The sequence below is a fragment of the Lithobates pipiens genome, unplaced genomic scaffold (genome assembly GCF_037356315.1).
Source record: "Lithobates pipiens isolate NorthernLeopardFrog02 unplaced genomic scaffold, aLitPip1_a1.2 Scaffold_27, whole genome shotgun sequence".
Taxonomy (NCBI): domain Eukaryota; kingdom Metazoa; phylum Chordata; class Amphibia; order Anura; family Ranidae; genus Lithobates; species Lithobates pipiens.
In genome coordinates this window covers 31599508-31619675 of record NW_027507788.1, presented here as the reverse complement: position 1 = coordinate 31619675, position 20168 = coordinate 31599508, and the positions used below count along the sequence as shown (strand labels likewise).

Below are 20168 nucleotides of genomic sequence, written 5' to 3'. Positions count from 1 at the left end.
GTGAATTACTAGCAATGGTGGCTGCATTCCTGGCAATGGTGGCTGCATTCCTGGCAATGGTGGGTGAAATTCCTGGCAATGGTGGCTGCATTCCTGGCAATGGTGGGTGAAATTCCTGGCAATGGTGGGTGAAATTCCTGGCAATGGTGGCTGCATTCCTAGCAATGGTGGCTGCATTTCTGGCATTGGTGGATGCATTCCTGGCAATGGTGGCAGCATTCCCGGCAATGGTGGCAGCATTCCCGGCAATGGTGAGTGAATTCCTGGCATTGGCGGGAGCATTCCTGGCAATGGTGGGTGCATTCCTATCAATGGTGGGTGCATTCCTGGCAATGGTGCCTGCATTCCTGGCAATGGTGGCTGCATTCCCGGCAATGGTGAGTGAATTGCTGGCAATGGTGGCTGCATTCCTGGCAATGGTGGCTGCATTCCCGGCAATGGGGAGTGAATCCCTGGCAATGGCAGGTGAATCCCTGACAATGGTGGCTGCATTCCTGGCAATGGTGGCTGCATTCCCGGCAATGGTGGGTGCATTCCTGGCAATGGTGGCTGCATTCCCGGCAATGGTGGCTGCATTCCCGGCAATGGTGGCTGCATTCCTGGCAATGGTGAGTGAATTGCTGGCAATGGTGGCTGCATTCCCGGCAATGGTGGCTGCATTCCCGGCAATGGTGGCTGCATTCCCGGCAATGGTGGCTGCATTCCCGGCAATGGGGAGTGAATCCCTGGCAATGGTGGCTGCATTCCTGGCAATGGTGGGTGCATTCCTGGCAATGGTGGCTGCATTCCCGGCAATGGTGGCTGCATTCCTGGCAATGGTGGCTGCATTCCTGGCAATGGTGGCTGCATTCCCGGCAATGGTGGCTGCATTCCCGGCAATGGTGATTGAATCCCTGGCAATGGTGGCTGAATTCCCGGCAATGGTGGCAGCATTCCCGGCAATGGTGAGTGAATTCCCGGCAATGGTGAGTGAATTCCCGGCAATGGTGGGTGAATTCCCTGGCAATGGTGGGTGAATTCCCTGGCAATGGTGGGTGAATTCCCTGGCAATGGTGGGTGCATCCCTGGCAATGGTGGCCGCTGCATTCCTAGCAATTGTGGGTCTGCAGATAGACACTGATCCTTGTTTTGCTTCACAGTTCTTTATTTAAAATTTTAAGTTTTTTTTTCCTGAAGTTTTCTTAAAGTGAAGGTGCGTGTTATACGTCAATAAATATGGTGTATCCAAATAATACACTTGAGCTCATCTATTCACCACACACAGCCACAAAGGCAAGAGAATTCTTGTGGGGAAGTGTATTAGTGCTCGGATGGACACACTTAGACCCAATTTTAATGGTTCAAAGAATGTCAGGCAAAATGGTCGGCCCTCGCGCATGTTCAGTTCATCAAATCTGGCCCTCTTTGAAAAAAGTTTGGACATCCCTGAGTTAGACCGTGACCCCTGTGTAGAAAAGGTGTGGGATTTGTATGTGTATGTGTGCGCCTGGCTTTTCCGTGGGTTCACACCACCACAGTTCCCGGGATAGACATTCTAGATGGCCCCCTGTCTGCAGGACCGTGTTTTTGAATGTTGAGCATATTTTTGTAAGTTCTATAGAGTTGGGTATTTTCTTTCCTCCCAACTTCCTTTTTTTCCCCCATCATTTGGGTCCAATAATTAGACTATACTAGACTATACTGGCTTATATATGTCTTCCACAGATACATTTTATGCATTCTCTCCTGAAGAAGTGGAAACAATCCACGAAACGCGCCAAGAATTTTTAGATGCATGTATGTTTTCAATATACGGTGTAATGTATACCATGTCGTTCCGTCTTTTATTGATCCTACCATATGAAGCAATATTGGCTCATAATATCATATACTGTATAAGTGTCACGATGATATCCATGTATATAGATGAATTTTAATGTGTCATGGGTATGTATGAAGATTAAATAATTTCTACTTATGTATGTACAAATTGGGTGTGCTATAATATGTGCATATGATTAAATAAATACCGTATTTTGACAAGGTATCCAGTTTTTTTTTCATGTGCCTCATTCAAAGTCCCATCACCCTTCTTTTTTTATTGCAATAATCAGGGATGGAGGCACCTATTTAGGTGCTTCATTGAAAGTCTCAAACACCCCCTTCAGTTTAGATTCTTGCCAAAGACCAGTGATGATTTCGTCTCATCAAGCCTTTACTTTGACCAAGTCTCTGTAAATCTGAGATTGACTTCCAAAATAAATGCATAATTTCTGGAAGCCACATATACTCAAGACTTGAGTATATGTGGCTTCCAGAAATGTTGCACTTGAGTCTCAAGTCATGGCACCAACTACAACTATCCACGATCCCTCGGTTTTATAGAGAAGGTCAATGTTGTGATACTATCGAAAGTCATAAATCTTTTCCGTTTCAAACAATATTATAGTTTATCGTGAAAGAACTTGGAGATGTTGACCTACCACACCCAGTTCAGCATCAGCAGAATGAATCATAGGTCATTAGACAATAAATCATAAGACTCTGGTTTCTGTTTTGGGCTATAACATAATATTACATGATATCAGACCATATTATCTTGGTGTGGTAATACAATAAAGACCTTCTGGCAGTTGATGAAAAACTTTTCTGTGTCTATGCCAGCCCATACATGAAAAGACATTTACAAAAATGAAATTATAGCAGTAGATGTAAACTCATTGGGACAGTACTGTGCCTCGTCACAGTGTCAGAAGAGTCTAGTTTCACCTAGAGCTCTCACACATGCAGGCTGAGGGGCTACCATATGTCTTTTCTAGGTAGTGAAAATCGGCTTTGCAGTTTTCTCCAGGATTGGTGAGTCCTGGATTGGGTGTTGGAGCCCTCAGGTGCTGTAGAGACTTGGGAAGGTTGAAGCCTCCAACTCTGGGTTCACATTTTTATGTCAACAAGAACTTAGAACGAGAAGTTCAATTGGGTCCAAGACGTATGTTAGGCAGTCTAAAACGAAAAAAAATCAGAAAAAGTCCCAATAAGAGTCCAATATGGTAGTGATATTATTGTTTCACAGTACACCACTTATTACAACACACACTCTTCCACTGTGAAGTGTTCCACCGTATCCCGGATATAAATAAAAGGCTGAGCCCTCAAGACATCAGCGTTTGATGAAACACGTAGGCTCGTGTGGCCTGAGGACAGTGCTGTCATCATGTATGGTGGATTTTGCCAATTGATGTTCGATGCCGGCCGAGACATTGTATAGCACTATAGACATTGATCTAATTTGAGTATTTTTAACATTTCAATAAAAGTTTTTTTAAAAATGATTTTACACTATTGCTGGCATATTTGTTTTTATGTATATGCGTCCAGATAACATCCTGAAGTGGGGCTGGTTGACACCCTGGGTGCTGGAGAGGAGCTGAGCCAGTTAGTTTATATGAGCATGCGTACCATGACCACTCATTCTCAGAGGGTCCAGCATAGATTGGAAAAAGACCTCCGTACATGATGATATCAACGTGCTCAGCTCACACCCCTGCACATTTCGTCAAATGCTGATCTTTTCAGAGGTTGTGATTGATTTTACCACATTACAACATTTTTTGGATTATTCCCTTTTATTATTGGTGGGACTCACAGTGGCCTTTTAGTATTATGCTGTAACTTATATCTGTTTTACCAGAACATAAGGCCGCTAGCTCTGTCCTCTGTAGTGTGTCTTTGTCGTGAGTGAAGCCCATTTATATATTATTGGTTTTATCTCAGGAAGCAGGCTAAAAATTTTGGCTCTACTCCAGGGTTTCTCAACCAGGGTTCTTGATTAGTTATCAGTTTTTGCCTCTCAGATAAGTTCCCACTGAGACCATTGATATTTGTTGCTATCTGTAAGGAGGTAATTCTTCCCAATGACCACAAGTGTAAGGAACATTCTTCCCAATGACCATCACACTAATGTATCATGAGTTGTACATATAATAATTTTTTACCAGGGGTTCCCTGAGAACGTAAAATTATTTCAAGGGTTCCTCTGTGTTAAAAAGGTTGAGAAAAACTGGTCTACTCTATAGAGAAAAAAAACGGGACTCTCGTTTTGCAAGTGTTGTAAAGTTTTAAAAGATGGCTAGAGGTCAGGTGTTTTGAACATACTATATTCCAAGTACCTTCTAACCACTGAGTCAATTATCTCAGCATGCACATCCAAGTTTTCGAACCATGGCATCATGTCATGCCAAATTGAACACTGCCAGCAACACTCTATGATGTAAACAAGGCCAAGGATAAATCCAAGGAAAGATCCAAGATCCAGCCCGTTGACAACCAAATCAACTTATCTAACAGTATGCTTTAAAACAGGGGTTTAGTCTGCACACATTTGTAAATACATGCATAAGTCACAGAGCCTCGCCACGGCACCCTGGTATCTGTGGTCCTATCACTACCCTCCACAATGAAAGATTATGTATTCTGATGTATAGGTGGAGGGCAGGTGGACTGAAGGGAGCCCACCCCTTCGTAAAGGTACAGGGGTACACTGAACACCAAGCAAATTGTACAATGGCTGCAAAGGTGTCAGTGCATTGCCTGACCAATATAACAGTAATATTAATACACTGCTACCCCCACCAGTTATAGGTAAGGGTAGTGGACACCTTTTTTTGTATTAATATTACAGCAACACTCTATGCCTATCTCTGCAATGGTTTCCTTCAGCTGGCCCCTTTCTGGGGTAACAACAGTAACAAAGGGGGCTGAGACAGCAAGTTCTTCTGCATCCATCCCTACTATGGGCATAGCCCAAAACCATTGGATTTATTGATTTCATGCACTTCCTATTTTAAAGCACTATTCTTCTTTTCATTGACCTCAGCATTGTTCTGTAATGGTACAGATAAAACTCACACATGTTCAATGCCCTAGGACTGTTTGTGGTAGTTTCCATGTACATAATCATTCTCTGTCTCCCAAAATATTAATTACTCCTTGTGCTGGTTTTTGTGTGTTACTCATCCTAAGAGATGCAGGGGAGGAACTCATAGGCGTTTCTCATATATGATGAAAACTGATGCCATATATATTTAAGCATCATTTTGTGCCCTGGTTCTTGCTAACATGGGCACGCAGAAGATGGCTACATACATAGCGGTGAGGGGCCTCTTATTGCTCTGTCTTCTGGTTTTCATTATCCCAGGTAAGAACAAATGAGTCTCTGCTGTACTGCAGAATTATTAACATGTATTGCAGATTTCCTAGCATGCTAAAATCAGGACAAAATATAGATTTTGTTTACTGCAATGGGTCTATCACCTTTTCTGTAATGGGTCTAGCATGCTAATGCAATAGGTCAAGCACTTTTCTGTAATAGGCCTAATATGTTCACTGCAATGGGTCTAGTGCCTTTTCTGTAATGGGTCTAGCGTACTCACTGCCATGGGTTTAGCACCTTTACAGCAATGGATCTAGCATGTTAATGCAATGGGTCTAACGCTTTTTCTTTAATGGGTCTAGTGTGTTCACTGCAATGGGTCTAGCGTGTTATTGCAATGGGTGTAGTGCCTTTCCCATAATGTGTCTAGAGTTTTCACTGCAATGGATCTAGCATGTTAATGCAATGGGTCTAGCACTTTTTCTGTAATAGGTCTAGCGTATTCACTACAATGGGTCTAGTGCCTTTTCTGTAATAGACCTACCATATTAAATGCAATGGGTCTAGTGTATTTATGGGCATGTGTCTAGCATGCTAATGCAATGGGTCAAGCACTCTCCTGGAAAGGGTCTAACATGTTCACTGCAATGGGTCTATTGCCTTTTCTGTAATGGTTCTAGCATGTTCACTGCAATGGGTCTAACACCTTTTCTGCAATGGGTCTAGCCTGTTAATGCAATGGGTCTAAGCCCCTGTACACACGGTCGGACATTCTGCCAACCAAATCCATCAGATTTTGTCCGTCGGATTTTGCCCGTCGAATCTTGTCCGAAACTGTTGCATACACACGGTCGGACTAAGTTGTCCAAAAATCCGATCATTCAGAACGTGATGACGTAATTTCGTTACGATGGGACTAGTAGCCAATAGCTTTGATGTAGGAATTTGATCTGAGCATGCGTGGCACTTGGTCCGATCAAAATTCTCTACACATGATCGGAGTATGTCCGATCAAACCAGTTGGTCGGAAAATATTTCCAACATGTTGGAAAATTGGGTCCGACGGAGATTCGGACTGAATCAGTCCGATGCATACCACACACAGTCAGATTATCCGACGACACGGTCCGATAAGACGCATTCCGATGGATTCTCCGACCATGTGTACAAGGCTTTACACTTTTTCTTTAATGGGTCTGGTGTGTTCACTGCAATGGGTCTAGCATGTTATTGCAATGGGTGTAGTGCCTTTCCCATAATGTGTCTAGAATTTTCACAGCAATGGTTCTAGCTTCTTTACTGCAATGGGTCTAGTATGTTAATGCAATGGGTCTAGTGCCTTTTCCACATTGGGTCTAATGTTTTCACTGCGGTGGGTCTAGTGTCTTTACTGTAATGGGTCTAGTGCCTTTACTGCAATGGATCTAGCATGTTAATGCAATAGGTCTAATGTATTTTCCATAATGGGTCTAGTATTTTCACGTCAATGGGTCTAGGTCCTTTACTGCAGTGTTTCTAGCATCATATCAAAATCCCATAAGAACGCTCTTTAGTCCTTTGGAAGAGTGCATTCTGTGGGATTCTTAGCTCACGGAGGCATGGTTATGCTCCCAGAAGCATTGGAGGTCAGCTGTAAGTATTGTTTTTTTTTTGTTTTTTGGGGGGGAGGGGATATAGTTTGAAAACAAATAACTTTTTGAAAAATTTTAAGCCATTTTTATGGTGGTGGTGGGGGTGCAGAGAGCTGGCAAAAATTAGACCTCCTATTTGCCATTGACAATGGAGGATCTGCTTTTAAAAAAAGTTCTAGATGTGGGTTGGATGTTAAAACATTGGGTTGTTATTGTTATGTCTCTATTGGTGAACACCCCCCCCCCCCCACCTCCCTATTTGTCCTGTTGACCATTGTTCCTGAGGAAGTGATGCAAATTTTTACATTGGTCACAGAAACAAGGTAAGAGGACAGCCACCAAAAAAGGAAAACCACCAATGAGGATACCTATTTCAGTGAGGAATTTTCCCTTTACTTTGGAGAGACGTCATCTCACTTCCAAGGGTAGTCGACTTTCATGCTAGATATGATCTTGGTAAAGATCTCAAAGATAAAAAATGAAAATATAAGGAAGGATGTTTTTGAAAACTTTTTGGGGGGATTTACTAAAACTGGTGCAAAATCTGGTGGGGCTGTGCATAGAAACCAACCAGCTTCCAGATTTTATTATCAAAGCTTAATTGAACTAGCTGAAGTTAGAAGCTATAAGTAATAATAAACCCCATAAAATTTAATATCACAACCTGCGTGCCTCCAAGCTTAAAAAGCAAAACAATTGTCAAAAGTTATATAAGAAGACGAGCCATGCTCATACAAAAATACTATATAGCTCATAATTTAACAAGTGTGATATAATCCATGAAAGTCCCAATCAAAAGTGCTAACTAAATCAAATCAAATAAATACCATCAATTCATATGTGTATCAAACTTAATAAAAACATAAATAAACCAGTATGTTGCAGTCCAGGAAAGTCCAAAATAAAGTGCTTATTGCAAATCAAATAAATGCCATAAATTCACAAATTCAACTATGTAAAGTGTATTAAAAGCTGGAGTTCAGCTTTATGATTATGTAATTGGCACAATCTCAGCCCTGGAAAATCGTGCTGGGAGTATCAGGAATACAATGGGCGAGTAGGTGGACTAATCATTATTTAAATTGTAAATAATAACTAGCATATGATGGGCAGGATGGGAAAAGCCTGGAATAAATATTTTATAAGCATATATAAATGCATGCACATAAATATAGGAAGGGGGCAGGTGACTAACATATGGGCGCAGGTGGTGAAGACAGGGCGGGTGTGCGGTAAAATAGGAAGGATCTGTCACAATCCTGGATGAAGGATGAGACGGGAGAAAGTAATCGTTATCTCAGACTATAATTATTGTTATTATTAGTACTATCAGGGCTGGGTGCTGTTTTATAGCAACAAGACATGACTCTCCTGATATTATACCTAAAAAATATATATATATATATCTTACCCATTTCAAAGTGTTTAAAAGAGCTCTTTGATTTGTTGGGCTATGCCAATCGAAAGCAAATTTAAAGTGGAACTAAACCCAATCATTAAAATTGATCATACAGTGTCTTGAAAAATTATTCATACCCCTTGAAATGTTCCATATTTTGTCATGTTACATCCAGAAGCGTAAATGTATTTTATTGGGATTTTATGTGATAGACCAACACAAAGTGGCACATAATTGTGAAGTGGAAGGAAAATGATAAATGGTTTGCAAATTTTTTTACAAATAAATATGTGAAAAGTGTGGGGGGTACATTTGTATTCAGCCCCCCTGAGTCAATACTTTGTAGAACCGCCTTTCACTGCAATTACAGCTGCAAGTCTTTTTGGGGATGTCTCCACCAGCTTTGCACATCTAGAGAGGGACATTTTTACCCATTCCTCTTTGTAAAATAGCTCAAGCTCTGTCAGATTGGATGGAGAGCGTCTGTGAACAGCAATTTTCAAGTCTTGCCACAGATTCTCAATTGGATTTAGGTCTGGGCTTTGACTGGGCCATTCTAATACATGAATATGCTTTGATCTAAACCATTCCATTGTATCTCTAGCTGTATGATTAGTGCTGTTGTCCTGCTGGAAGGTGAACCTCCACCCAATCTCAAGTCTTTTGCAGACTCTAATAGGTGTCCTTCTTAGATTTTCCTGTATTTGGCTCCATCCATCTTCCCATCAACTCTGACCAGCTTCCCTGCCCCGGCTTCAAAAAAGCATCCCTACAACATGATGCTGCCACCGCCATGTTTGACGTTCGGATTGGTGTGTTCAGGGTGATATGCAGTGTTAGTTTTCTACCACACATTTTGCTTTTAGACCAAAAAGTTATATTTTCATCTCATCTGATCAGAGGACCTTCTTCCACATGTTTGCTGTGTCCCCCACATGGCTTCTCACAAACTGCAAACAGGACTTTCTTTCAACAATGACTTTCTTCTTGCCACTCTTCCATAAAGGGCAGATTTGTGGAGAGCACGACTAATAGATGTCCTGTGGACAGATTCTCCCACCTGAGCTGTGGATCTCTGCAGCTCCTCCAGAGTTACCATGGACCTCTTGGCTGCTTCTCTAAATAATGCTCTCCTTGCCCGGCCTGTCAGGTTAGGTGAACAGCCGTGTCTTTTTGTGCCAATCTCTTTCCATTTTCCAATGATGGATTGAACAGTGCTCTGTGAGATGTTCAAAGCTTGAGATATTTTTTTATAACCTAACCTTGCTTTAAACTTCTCCACAACTTTATCCCTGACCTGTCTGGTGTGTTCCTTGGCCTTCATGGTGCTTTTTGTTCACTAAGGTTCTCCAACAAATGTCTGAGGGCTTTACAGAACATCTGTATTTATACTCAGATTAAAGGTGGACTCTGTTTACTAATTAGGTGACTTCTGAAGGCAATTGGTTCCACTAGATTTTAGTTAGGGGTATCAGAGTAAACAGGGCCGAATACAAATGCACGCCACACTTTTCAGACATTTATTAGTAGAAAATTGTGAAAACCATTTATAATTTTTCTTCCACTTCACAATTATGTGCCACTTTGTGTTGGTCTATCACATAAAATCCAAATAAAATACATTTAAGTTTTTAGTAGTAACACGACATAATGTGGAAAATGTCAAGGGGTATGAATACTTTTTCAAGGCACTGTAAAGCCCCGTACACACGAGAGGACTTATGTCCGACAGACTTCCGAGGGAGTCCTGCCGGAGTTCTGCCGGAGTTCCGACAGAGTTCTGACGGACTTTTCGACTGAGCGGACTTGGCCACACACAATCACACCAAACTCCGACGGATTCAAACGTGATGACGTATGACTGGACTCGAATAAGGAAGTTCATAGCCAGTAGCCAATAGCTGCCCTAGCGTCGGTTTTAGTCCGTCGGAATAGCATACACACGAGCAAATTTTTCCAAGGGACCGGGTCCGGCGGAGTTCCGTCGGAAAAATTTGAAGCATGTTCCATTTTCTAAAGTCCGTCAGACTTTTGCGAATCAAAAGTCCGTTGCAGCCCACACGCGATCGAATAGTCTGACGGAATCATTCCGTCGGACTTTGGATGTTGAAAAGTCCGCTCGTATGTACGCGGCATAAGTATCATCATAGTACTGTCATTTTAAAAGTTGTTCCTGTGTTGTCCTGTCTCATGTGATAAGCAACTGCGCCACACATTGCACAGGTATGGTCAACTGGTGACCCTTACAGCTTGGACCAATGTTTCCATGTTCCATGTGTATTTATTTTTCATATCTGGCCAATCCCCATTGAACCTGGAAATCACTGTAATAGACACCACCACTCCAGTGATTGCTGCTAACTGTCGAGAGGCTGCCCTGCTGCATTGTGTACAGTTGATTGCTCGCTCGGCATGGACGCCATTCTGTAAACACTTTGCATGATGAAAGTGTCTTCCACTCACACTTAAATACAATAGCTGTAAAGATGAACAGCCGGTAACCCCGAAGTCATCCAGTTGAAAAGAGAGTCCATGGAGCTGACAGCTGCAGGCTGTCAGCGGAGGGACAGCATGACATGTGCTGGGACCGCACAGTCGCCATCTTTAGGGGTAAGCTAGTGACCGCTTTAAGAGGGAGTCATGGGCGGGGCTTGGGGGCGGAGCCGAGGATTAATGCCAGGAAGCCGAGCGGAAGCACGCAGTCGGTGAGCGGAGGAGGAAGAGATCCCCACCCACCCTCCCTTGTTATAATGGGTTTTTCAGGTCAAGGTTATTGGAGTTGGCAGTTTTTGGGGTTGTTAGAAGAGAAGTGGGGTTCAGGTAGGAAATATGTTGTACCCATCCATGGGATGGGGGTGGTTTGATGGTACTTCCAGGTTACGAGGGGTTAACCTGGAAGGGTTAAAAGGGGTAGTTCACTGCGCTGGTTTGGGTATAGCCTCCGAGACAGGGGATTCCGTCTGGAGGTCAAGAGGTAAAAAGTAGTGCGCAATGACCAGTATGTTTTGGTATACTATTTACCCATGACCCATTACAAATGTTGGAATGTTAGAGTTATTAAAGTTATTTATGGAAAGTTTATTAAAATATATTTTGTTAATAAATTAAGGCCGGTTGGCCATTTACTCCAAATCTAGTGGTTGTGGTCAAACTGCTCTTGCTGACATTATCACCACACCCTTCAGTCAAACTTGCCCCCAAACAGCTGCCCGCAGCTCCCGGATAGCAACAGATTTGTGTTTGAATATCTCTGTTAATTGGGGAGCCACAGCCTCGTCTGAATATTGTGTCCGGGTTTCAGGTGGACTGAACCCCGGACACATGATTCAAAACCCGAACTGTCCGGGTGAATCCTGGACAGGTGGCAAACCTAGTCTCAGCATTGGAATTTCGGTGCTTACAGAAGAGTCTGGGTTTTACCTAAACCATCACCATCCCCACACAGGGCACCCATCATTAGAGGTCACTTATTATTATTATTATTATGTAGCAAATGTCCAAAATCAGTTGTTTCCCAGAGAATTCAACTTGAACCATCTTGACTTTTTATTGCAATGACAAAGAACTGGGGAAAGTATTATAAATGTCAGTTCCCCCTCCATATGTTGAAAGACAGTTGTAGGGTAATAATTAGATGTCCATGTCCCCATGGTATAATTGTACGTCTTTAGCCAGTATTTAATATGTATTTTTATTTTACAGATTTATTTTCTTAGACCAATAAAACATCCTGTCCTTTTTTTCTCTTATTTAGCCAAGGCCCTGAAGTGCCACTCCTGCCTGGGAACTCTAAAGGAATGCAAATTAAAAGAAGTCACATGTCCCGGGAGAAATGACACATGTGGAAGCTCCCTTATGATGGTGAAGTCTTGTGAGTGTCCACTGTTATCTATAATATATTTAAAAAACTCAAGTATAATCTAGACAGGTAAAAATAAAACCAAGAAGCTACATCGGGATTAAAGTGGCTGTAAACCTCAGACAGGAAACATGAACAAAGGCTATCCCTCGATAGTGTGTACTTGTCTCAATCCAGAGCACTGAGTGTCATTTCTGTCTGCTGCCTCCTTCCTCTGCTATCTGCATGAATCACTTCTAACTTCTGTTTTCCTGACACCAAGAGAACAAAGGCTGCAGGAGGGAGCTACATCACACAACCTGTGATTGACAGCCTCAGCTTTGCTCCTGTGTGAAAGGGGGTGTGTCTCTTCCCTCCAATCAGCTCTCAAAGCTCTCCTTCTTGAGTTCTGCAGTGTGTCATTCCAGCTCCCACCCCCTGCTTTCTGAAAGCTCAGAAAAGCTGTATAAATTCTGCACTTTGAATGGATGTAGAGAAGAGAAGACTGTAGATAAACAGATACAACTTATGGAGGCTTTGTTTCATTTCTTTGCATCACCTGAGGCCAGTGGATTCATTGGGTATATTAAAGAGAAACTGCAGAAATCTTCCTCCACTGAGTCTGGCTGCAGCCATTTTAACTGCTGCCTGTTCACTTCCTGGATTTACACAGACACACCTCCAGCTCTGCAGCTCTCATTGGCCTTCTTATGACTCACCCCCCCCCCCCCCCCTCTCCTTGGTAAACTCTCATGAGAGAGAGAGAGAGAGAGAGAGAGAGAGCTCTGCACAATGTCATTACCAGACAAGAAATGGGAAGTGGGCTGTATAAGGTATTTGCGGGTAGAAATAAAATAATTTACTATCCAAAGTTAAAACAACAAGGACAGAAGATTTAATAGACAGGAAGATGAAAAAATTACATAGTTCCGCTGTGTTTACAACCACTTTAAACACAAAAAAACACAAAAAATTATATATTGTAGTCTACCAATCATTAAAATGTAACTCCACTTTCGTTGGAAAAAAAAAACTATAGCAAAAAAAAAAAAATTGCAGCATATACAATTGCTTTACAAGTCATATTTTAATTGAAAGTTATTAAAAATGCCCTTTCCTTTTCAATCTGCAGTGCTGTAATTTTCTGCAAATGCAATGCAATATGGCAACCTGGAGGCATTCTGTACACAGATGGTATACAGAAGACCCCCCCGAAATGTCATTTCCTGCTTGTGTGATTGGCTCACTGATTTTCCCAGAAGTCTGCACTACGATACAAGTCAGATTTTAGGCATCCCCTGCAACAAAAATGTCATTTTTGGCAAGGTACTCCCAAAGGGTTAACTTCTAAAGGGGTGCAGACACTGCAACTTTTCTCATCGGAACACTGCATGGGCTAGTTTGCTGGGACCATGGGTTTCCCCAGCAACCAGTGACGCTGCGTGCATGCGCCCACCCCCTGCTCCTCACCGCAGGTATCAGAGTTGACCGAGGACCAGATCACACTCACGGGCCATGAGTGGGGGGGCGTGACGTTACGTGCGTGCCCTGTGCCCTGCCCCCCTTCTACTCGCAGTTCCCGGGTCCATATCTCGCAACTTCTGCCCCTTCCGTATTTCAGCTGTGCCCTCCTGCATTTAAGGTATGTGGGCCACATGGTAACTAGTGATCACTAATGGGCATATTTTTATTGTGCACACTGCTGGGCATATTTTGTTAAAGTTTACGCTGATAGGCACATTTTTTTTATGTTAAGGGCCATTCTGATGGACACATTTTATTTTAAGGGGCACGCTGATGGTTATATTTTTAATGTGCACACTGATGGGCATATTTTCTTAAGGGGCACACTGATGGACACATTTTGTTGTGCCCATCAGAGTCCCCCTTAACATAAAATGTGGCCATCAGCGTGCACATTCAAAATATACCCATCAGCTGCCCCTTAAAATAAAATGTGCCCATCAGAGTGCCCCTTAACATAAAATAAGGGTCACGCTGATGGGCACCTTTTATGTTAAGGGGCACGCTGATGGGCACATTTTATGGGGGGGCGCAGTTTGACATCTTCGCCCTGGGCACCAAATGCCCTTGTCCCAGCACTGGATCTAAGATCAGGTAAGCCGCAATATATTACATTATTGCTTGCTTTTTAACATTACTTTAAGCTGTGTGTAATTGTGCGATTCTTATTTTTGTTTCCTTTGAAGTTCCTATTAAAGACGATACAGTCACGAAGGGCTGTTTCAGTTCCAAGATACCCCACAGAAGCATATCACTATCACCTAGTGCAATAGTCAAACTGACTCTTGAAGAGAAGACATGTGACACGGATCTTTGTAACAATGAAACCATCCAAGGTAATAACATGTTGTCCAGTTGGGTGTCATTCATGAAATAATTATACGCAAAATTGTGGGCTGGAAAGTTTGTACAAAGCAATGTCATTGTGGTTATAATTTGACTATCAAAGAAGATCTCTTTCGAATGAAAGTGATAAAGGGCCCCTTTAACCACTTCGCATCCAGGCCAATTCTGACATTCCTCTCCTACATGTAAAATTCAAAATTTTTTTATTAGAAAATTACATAGAACCCCCAAACATATATGTTTTTTTAGCAAAGAACCTGGAGAATACAATGGCGGTCATTGCAACTTTTTATCTCGCACAGTATTTGCGCAGCAATTTTTTTAACACTTTTTTTCAGAAAAAAAAACAAACAGTTTCATGCTTTAAAAAAAAAAAAAAAAAAACGTGAAGTTAGCCCAATTTTTATGCATAATGTGAAAGAGGAAGATACGCCGAGTAAATAGATACCCAACATGTCACGCTTCAAAATTGCACGCGCTCGTGGAATGGCGCCAAACGTTGGTATTTAAAAATCCCCATAGACGACGCTTTACATTTTTTTACTGGTTACACGTTTTGGGTTACAGAGGAGGTCTAGGGCTAGAATTATTGCTCTCGCTCTAACGTTCACAGCGATACCTCACATGTGTGGTTTGAACACCGTTTTCATATGTGGGCGGGACTTACGTATGTGTTCGCTTCACGGGGGCAGGGGCGCTTTAAATTTTTTTTTTTATTATTGTTAATTTTATTTTTTTAGTTTGACACAAAAAAAAAAAAAAATGTGATTACTTTTATTCCTATTACAAGGAATGTATACATCCCTTGTAATAGGAATATGGCACAATCAGACCTATTTAAAGTGAGATATGGGGTCAATAAGACCCCATATCTCACCTCTAGGCTGGGAAGCCTAAAATAAAAAAAAAACAAAAAATAAAAAACGGTCCTGGCTTCCCAGCCAAAACGGCGCCATTAATTTGAATGCAGAGGCTGGGCGTGACGTCATAACATTGCGCCCGGCCTCCGAATGATCATAGAGACTCCAGGGACGATCTGGTCCACCGGAAATCTCTATGGTATCATCCGGGGGCCGGCGGATCCTGTGACCGACTTACCGATGGAAGCTGTGAGTCGGTACAAGCACCGGAGGGCGGCGGGAGGGGGGGGGTGTCCCCTCCCGCCGCCCATAAGAACGATCAAACAGTGGAACAGCCGCTATGATCATTCTTATGGTGCAGGGAATCACCGGCTGAAAATGCCGATATCTGAATGATGTCTGTGGCCTCAGGCATCATTCAGATATACCGCCACAAAGCCCATGACGTCATATGACGCAGTATGGGCGCCAAGTGGCTAACCTTCACACAGGGCTTTGTCTGACAAATGGACATGGATAAAGCATTTCTTCTTCATTTCATTCATGATCTCTTCTTGGTTACACTATGGCATCTTTTCTCAACTTTTTGAACATGGAGGAACCCTTGAAAAAAAACTTTCCAGGTACAGGAAACCTCTGTTTATAATTCTTTATCTACAACTCATGGTACATTACTGTGTAGGTCACTGGGAAGAATTCTCATTACTCTTGTGGTCATTGGGAAGAATTACCCCCCTACAGGTAGTTAAAAAAAGAATTGGTGTTGGTGGTTACTCATCTAAGAAGCAGAAGTTCTTCATTGCTCAAGGAACTACCTAAAATCCTCTGGAGGATCTCTAGGATTCCACAGAACCCCTAACAATCTCTGGAAGAACTCTAGGATTCCACGGAACCTTGATTGAGAAAGGCTGCACTACAGCATTGACCTTATTAAAGTCTATCCTCACGTACAGTCTAGTGAGAGTGCCAAACAAAAAGTCTGTAGGGGTGATTTACTAAAATTGGAGCATGCAAAATCTGGTGGAGCTCTGCAGAAACCAATCAGCTTCCAGTCAAAGCTAAATTGAGCAAGCTGAAATTAGAAGTTGATTGGCTATCATGCACAGTGCACCAGATTCTGAGTGCTCCAGTTTTAATAAAACTCCCTCATGAGTCCAAGGCCTTTGGCTGGCTCTATCATTAAACTTTGTAGAGGTGACTCTTCAGCTCTGGGTCTCCTTGTAAAAAAGGGCTCCATTTTGATTGACAGAAGCCTTACCAGTGCCACTGGGCCCTAACATATTCTGATCAATCCACTGATAAGCTGAATCCATTGCCTCGTTTCTACTTGTAATCATTGATATCAGTGGTTGCTTGTCTAAGTGGCAGAAGTAGCTTAGTGTTTAAGAAACGTCTGTAGGAACCCAAAAGTTCTATGGAACCCTGGTTGGGAAAGGCTGCACTACAGCGTTGACCTAATTAAAGTCTTTCCTTATGTACAAAGTCTAATGAGAATGCCAAACAAAATGTCTATGTGTCCAAGACCATTGACTAGCTCCCTTATTAGACTTTGTAAACATGGATCTTCAACTCTGGGTATACTTGTAAAAGGAGCTTCATTACCGTTGAGAGCAGCCTTAGTAGTGTCACTGCGCCCTACCATAATCTGATTGGTTCACTGATAAGTTGAAGCCAGTGCCTCGTTTCTACTGGTAATCATCGATGTCAGTGGTTGCTCATCTAAGTGGCAGAAGTTGTTTGGTGTCTAAACAACCTTTGGAGGAACCTTGACTGAGAAAGGCTGCATTACAGCATTGACCTAATTAAAATATATCCACATTTACAAAGTCTAATGGGAATGCCAAACAAAAAGTCTATAAATTCCAGACCATTGACTGGTTCCCTCATTAGACTTTTGTACACATGGAACTTCAACTCTAGGTATTCTTGTAAAAGGGGCTCCATTTTTGTTAAAGAGGAAGTAAACCCTGATGAGTTTATTCCTCTTTCATTCCCTGCAAAGGCAAAGCATAATGGACTACTATGCATCGCATAGTAGTCCATTATGTGTCACTTACCTGACACAGGAGCCAGCGAAGTCACCGCTGTCCCCTGTAGTCCGCCGCATCCATATTCTCGGTGGGGTCTCGCAGCTCCGCCGCTGTCATTCGGCGAAGCCGCGATGACATCACTCTGCAGATGCACACGGGAGTCGAGACGCGCGGCATATTCGTTATCGAGGATGCCACGCTCAGTGTGCCTGCGTGCCGCTGTCTACGGCGCATTCGCCGTAGACAGCGGTGCCAGTCTTCGGGCAAATATCTCCTAAACCGTATAGGTTTGGGAGATATTTCTTGGACCTACAGGTAAGCCTTAATCTAGGCTTACCTGTAGGTCAAAGTGGTTTGTAAGGGTTAACAACCACTTTAAGGCTGGGTTCACACCGCTGCGGCAGCGAGAACCGGATGTGATTCGCACCGCACTGCAGTGCGAATCACATCCGATCTCTGTGCGATGCGAGTTCAGCCATACAGATAGTATGGCTGAATTCGCATCGCACCCGCCGCAAACTCGCACGGGACCCTTTTTTTGGTCCTCAGCAGAATCGGATCGCATGGATGTTCACACCATGCGATCCGATTCCTGTCCGAGTTTGCAGATCGCACTGCGATATGCGAACTGATCTGGGGGTATCATTAACATTTTACTGACACTCCCAGCAGTCCGCATAGGGCAGTGTGAACTGCCGGCGGGAGGCATGCGATGCAGGAAAACGCCGCAGATTCGTGGAGTTCCTGCATCGCTCCAGTGTGAACCCAGCCTAAGGGCAGTCTTACTAGTGTCCCTGCACCTGATGATAATCTGATTGTTTGATTCCAGTGCCTCGTTTTTACTTGTTTCTACTTAAAGTGTGTGTCTTTTTGTTTTGGATACAGTCGGGATGGGTTAGAATCCCTGACAGGTTTTTAATTGCTACTTGAGGATCGATTAGAGAGATTCATTGTCACTTCCTGTCTTGGTGACAATGTTTTATAGGACAGGAAATAGGAGAAACTCTTCAACAGAGACAGACAGAAATACAAATGTTTTTGTTTAGTAGAGTAGAGGGAGAGTATAACCCCTGTCAGTTTTTTTTTTCTGTATTCATTGCCATTTCAGAATTTTGCTCACATCATGCCTTGTGAAATAGTTGTTAGCAGGAAGGAAGAAAGAATAAATCACTCTAATGGAGCCCCGTCAGACGTTCTGATCATTCCCCATTTTAACCAAAACTTGACATAAACTTTAATCTACACTCTTAATTATCCAGCGGTATCTAACAATTACATAGGACATAGCCGAAATAGTGATCACATGGTTAGGAAAGACTCTGATTGGTTGCCAGGCATCAGTGAGGGGCAGGATTGAGAGACAGCAGCCATGAAAAATGTCAGTGGTTGGCTTTCAAAGGGGAGCAATTGTATTAATGTGTCTCCAGCAGGGGACATAGTGCTGGGCAAAGACAATAAACAGATAACAGATAGGAAAGGGCTGAAGTGCATCTAAAGTCAATTTTTGTTTCCTGTCTGGCCTTTTATTGTCATCTGTGTCCCATTTGAGATACACTATTTCCGCTTAAGTATAGTACTGTAGACACAATAGGAAGTGTTCCTTTTTTTTATGTGGTTGTGATTACCAGGCAAATCTATCTGATTCATCACAGCATTGCATTATGGGTAAGATATCCCAAGCGTTCACAATCTGAAGACGCAAGCACAAAAAAAGGTTTTGATTTTAGATATGTGTAGAGTCCCTCTTATCAACTGTTTTGGCTATTTATGTATTTATTAATTATATATATTTTTTTCCTCCAGTGTCTGAGGCCAAAGAAAATGACTTGAACTGCTACTCATGTATATCATCTGGAAAAGACTGTAACAGTGAAACTATGAGTAACTTGAAATGCCGTGGAAAACAGGACAAGTGTCTGGATATTTGGGTGCTTGGAAATCTCAGTAAGCATTAGAGTCATAACTAGAACCTTCAGGACCCTGGTGCATAAAACCATGAAAGGCCCCCTGACTCCCAGGGCTCTTTGCATCAGTCCCGGGAGCCCTTACCTCTGAGACTGGGGCCCTTCCCAGTGATCCCAGGGCACTTTACACCCTTTGCTGGGCCCTTTATAAGCCCCTGTTCACACTGCTGTGACTTATGCGATTTGCAACACATAAAGTCACATGACAAGTCAAAACCCATTCACTTCAATGGGTCTTAATCAACGCAACTCAAGTCGCAGCGACAAGAAAAAAAGGTTCCTGCACTAAGTTTCAGTGACTTTGGTGCGATTTGAGTGCCATAGACTGCAATGTTAAATCACAAAAGTCACAAGCAAGCCACAAGGAAGTCACAAGGAAATCACAAGCAAGTCATAGGACCTTGGGGTCACAGCAGTCATGAGCTTAAAGTGTATGTAAAGCCAAAACTTTCAAAAAATTTTTTGCATAGAAAGGTTCATCCTCACTGTTGGTCCTGGTGTCCATTGACTGCAGTAAAGAAAGTGATGGGAGAGCCACAATTTTAGAGCTAGTACTGGAAAAAGAGATGGGAAAAAGATGGGATATCCCCTCACTTTAGCGGGATCTCCTCTTGTGTCTCTAGGACAGGAAGCGAAGGCAAAGCTCCCCGATAGGATACAGAAAGCAAAAAAAAATAAAAAAATTGCCAGTGGTCTGAACCATTCCGTATCATATCCAAGTCTAAAATGAAAACATAAAAAAGCTGATTAAAATCACAGAAGAATAGAGCATTTTAACCTCCTCCCGCCCGTGCTATAACCGAATGAGGGCTACACCACGGGCCTTAATTGCCGGGACCTGCCGGGAGTGCGGCGTGGTCTGTGATCACCGAGTCAATGAGACTCGGCTGATCACATATCCCAGCCCCTTACCACGTGATCAGCTGTCAGCCAATGACAGCTGATCAT

At 42.8% G+C, this 20168-nt stretch overlaps 1 protein-coding gene across 1 annotated transcript; it reads left to right on the top strand.

Moving 5' to 3' along the window:
• Positions 1–5084: 5084 nt before the first annotated feature.
• LOC143932938 (urokinase plasminogen activator surface receptor-like) lies at positions 5085–19211 on the top strand. The gene is made up of 4 exons (XM_077455873.1): positions 5085–5173; positions 11913–12029; positions 14207–14356; positions 19060–19211. The coding sequence occupies exons 1-4, from the start codon at positions 5095–5097 to the stop codon at positions 19209–19211; spliced, it is 498 nt and encodes a 165-aa protein (XP_077311999.1). The 5' UTR covers positions 5085–5094.
• Positions 19212–20168: the final 957 nt, after the last annotated feature.

Excerpts from the sequence above, each read along its gene's own strand:
- LOC143932938 (XM_077455873.1), top strand. The coding sequence starts at position 5,095 with ATGGGCACGCAGAAGATGGCTACATACATAGCGGTGAGGGGCCTCTTA. Across the intron at positions 5,174-11,912 it reads TCTGGTTTTCATTATCCCAG|CCAAGGCCCTGAAGTGCCAC; the intron begins GTAAGAACAAAT and ends TCTCTTATTTAG. Across the intron at positions 14,357-19,059 it reads TAACAATGAAACCATCCAAG|TGTCTGAGGCCAAAGAAAAT; the intron begins GTAATAACATGT and ends TTTTTCCTCCAG.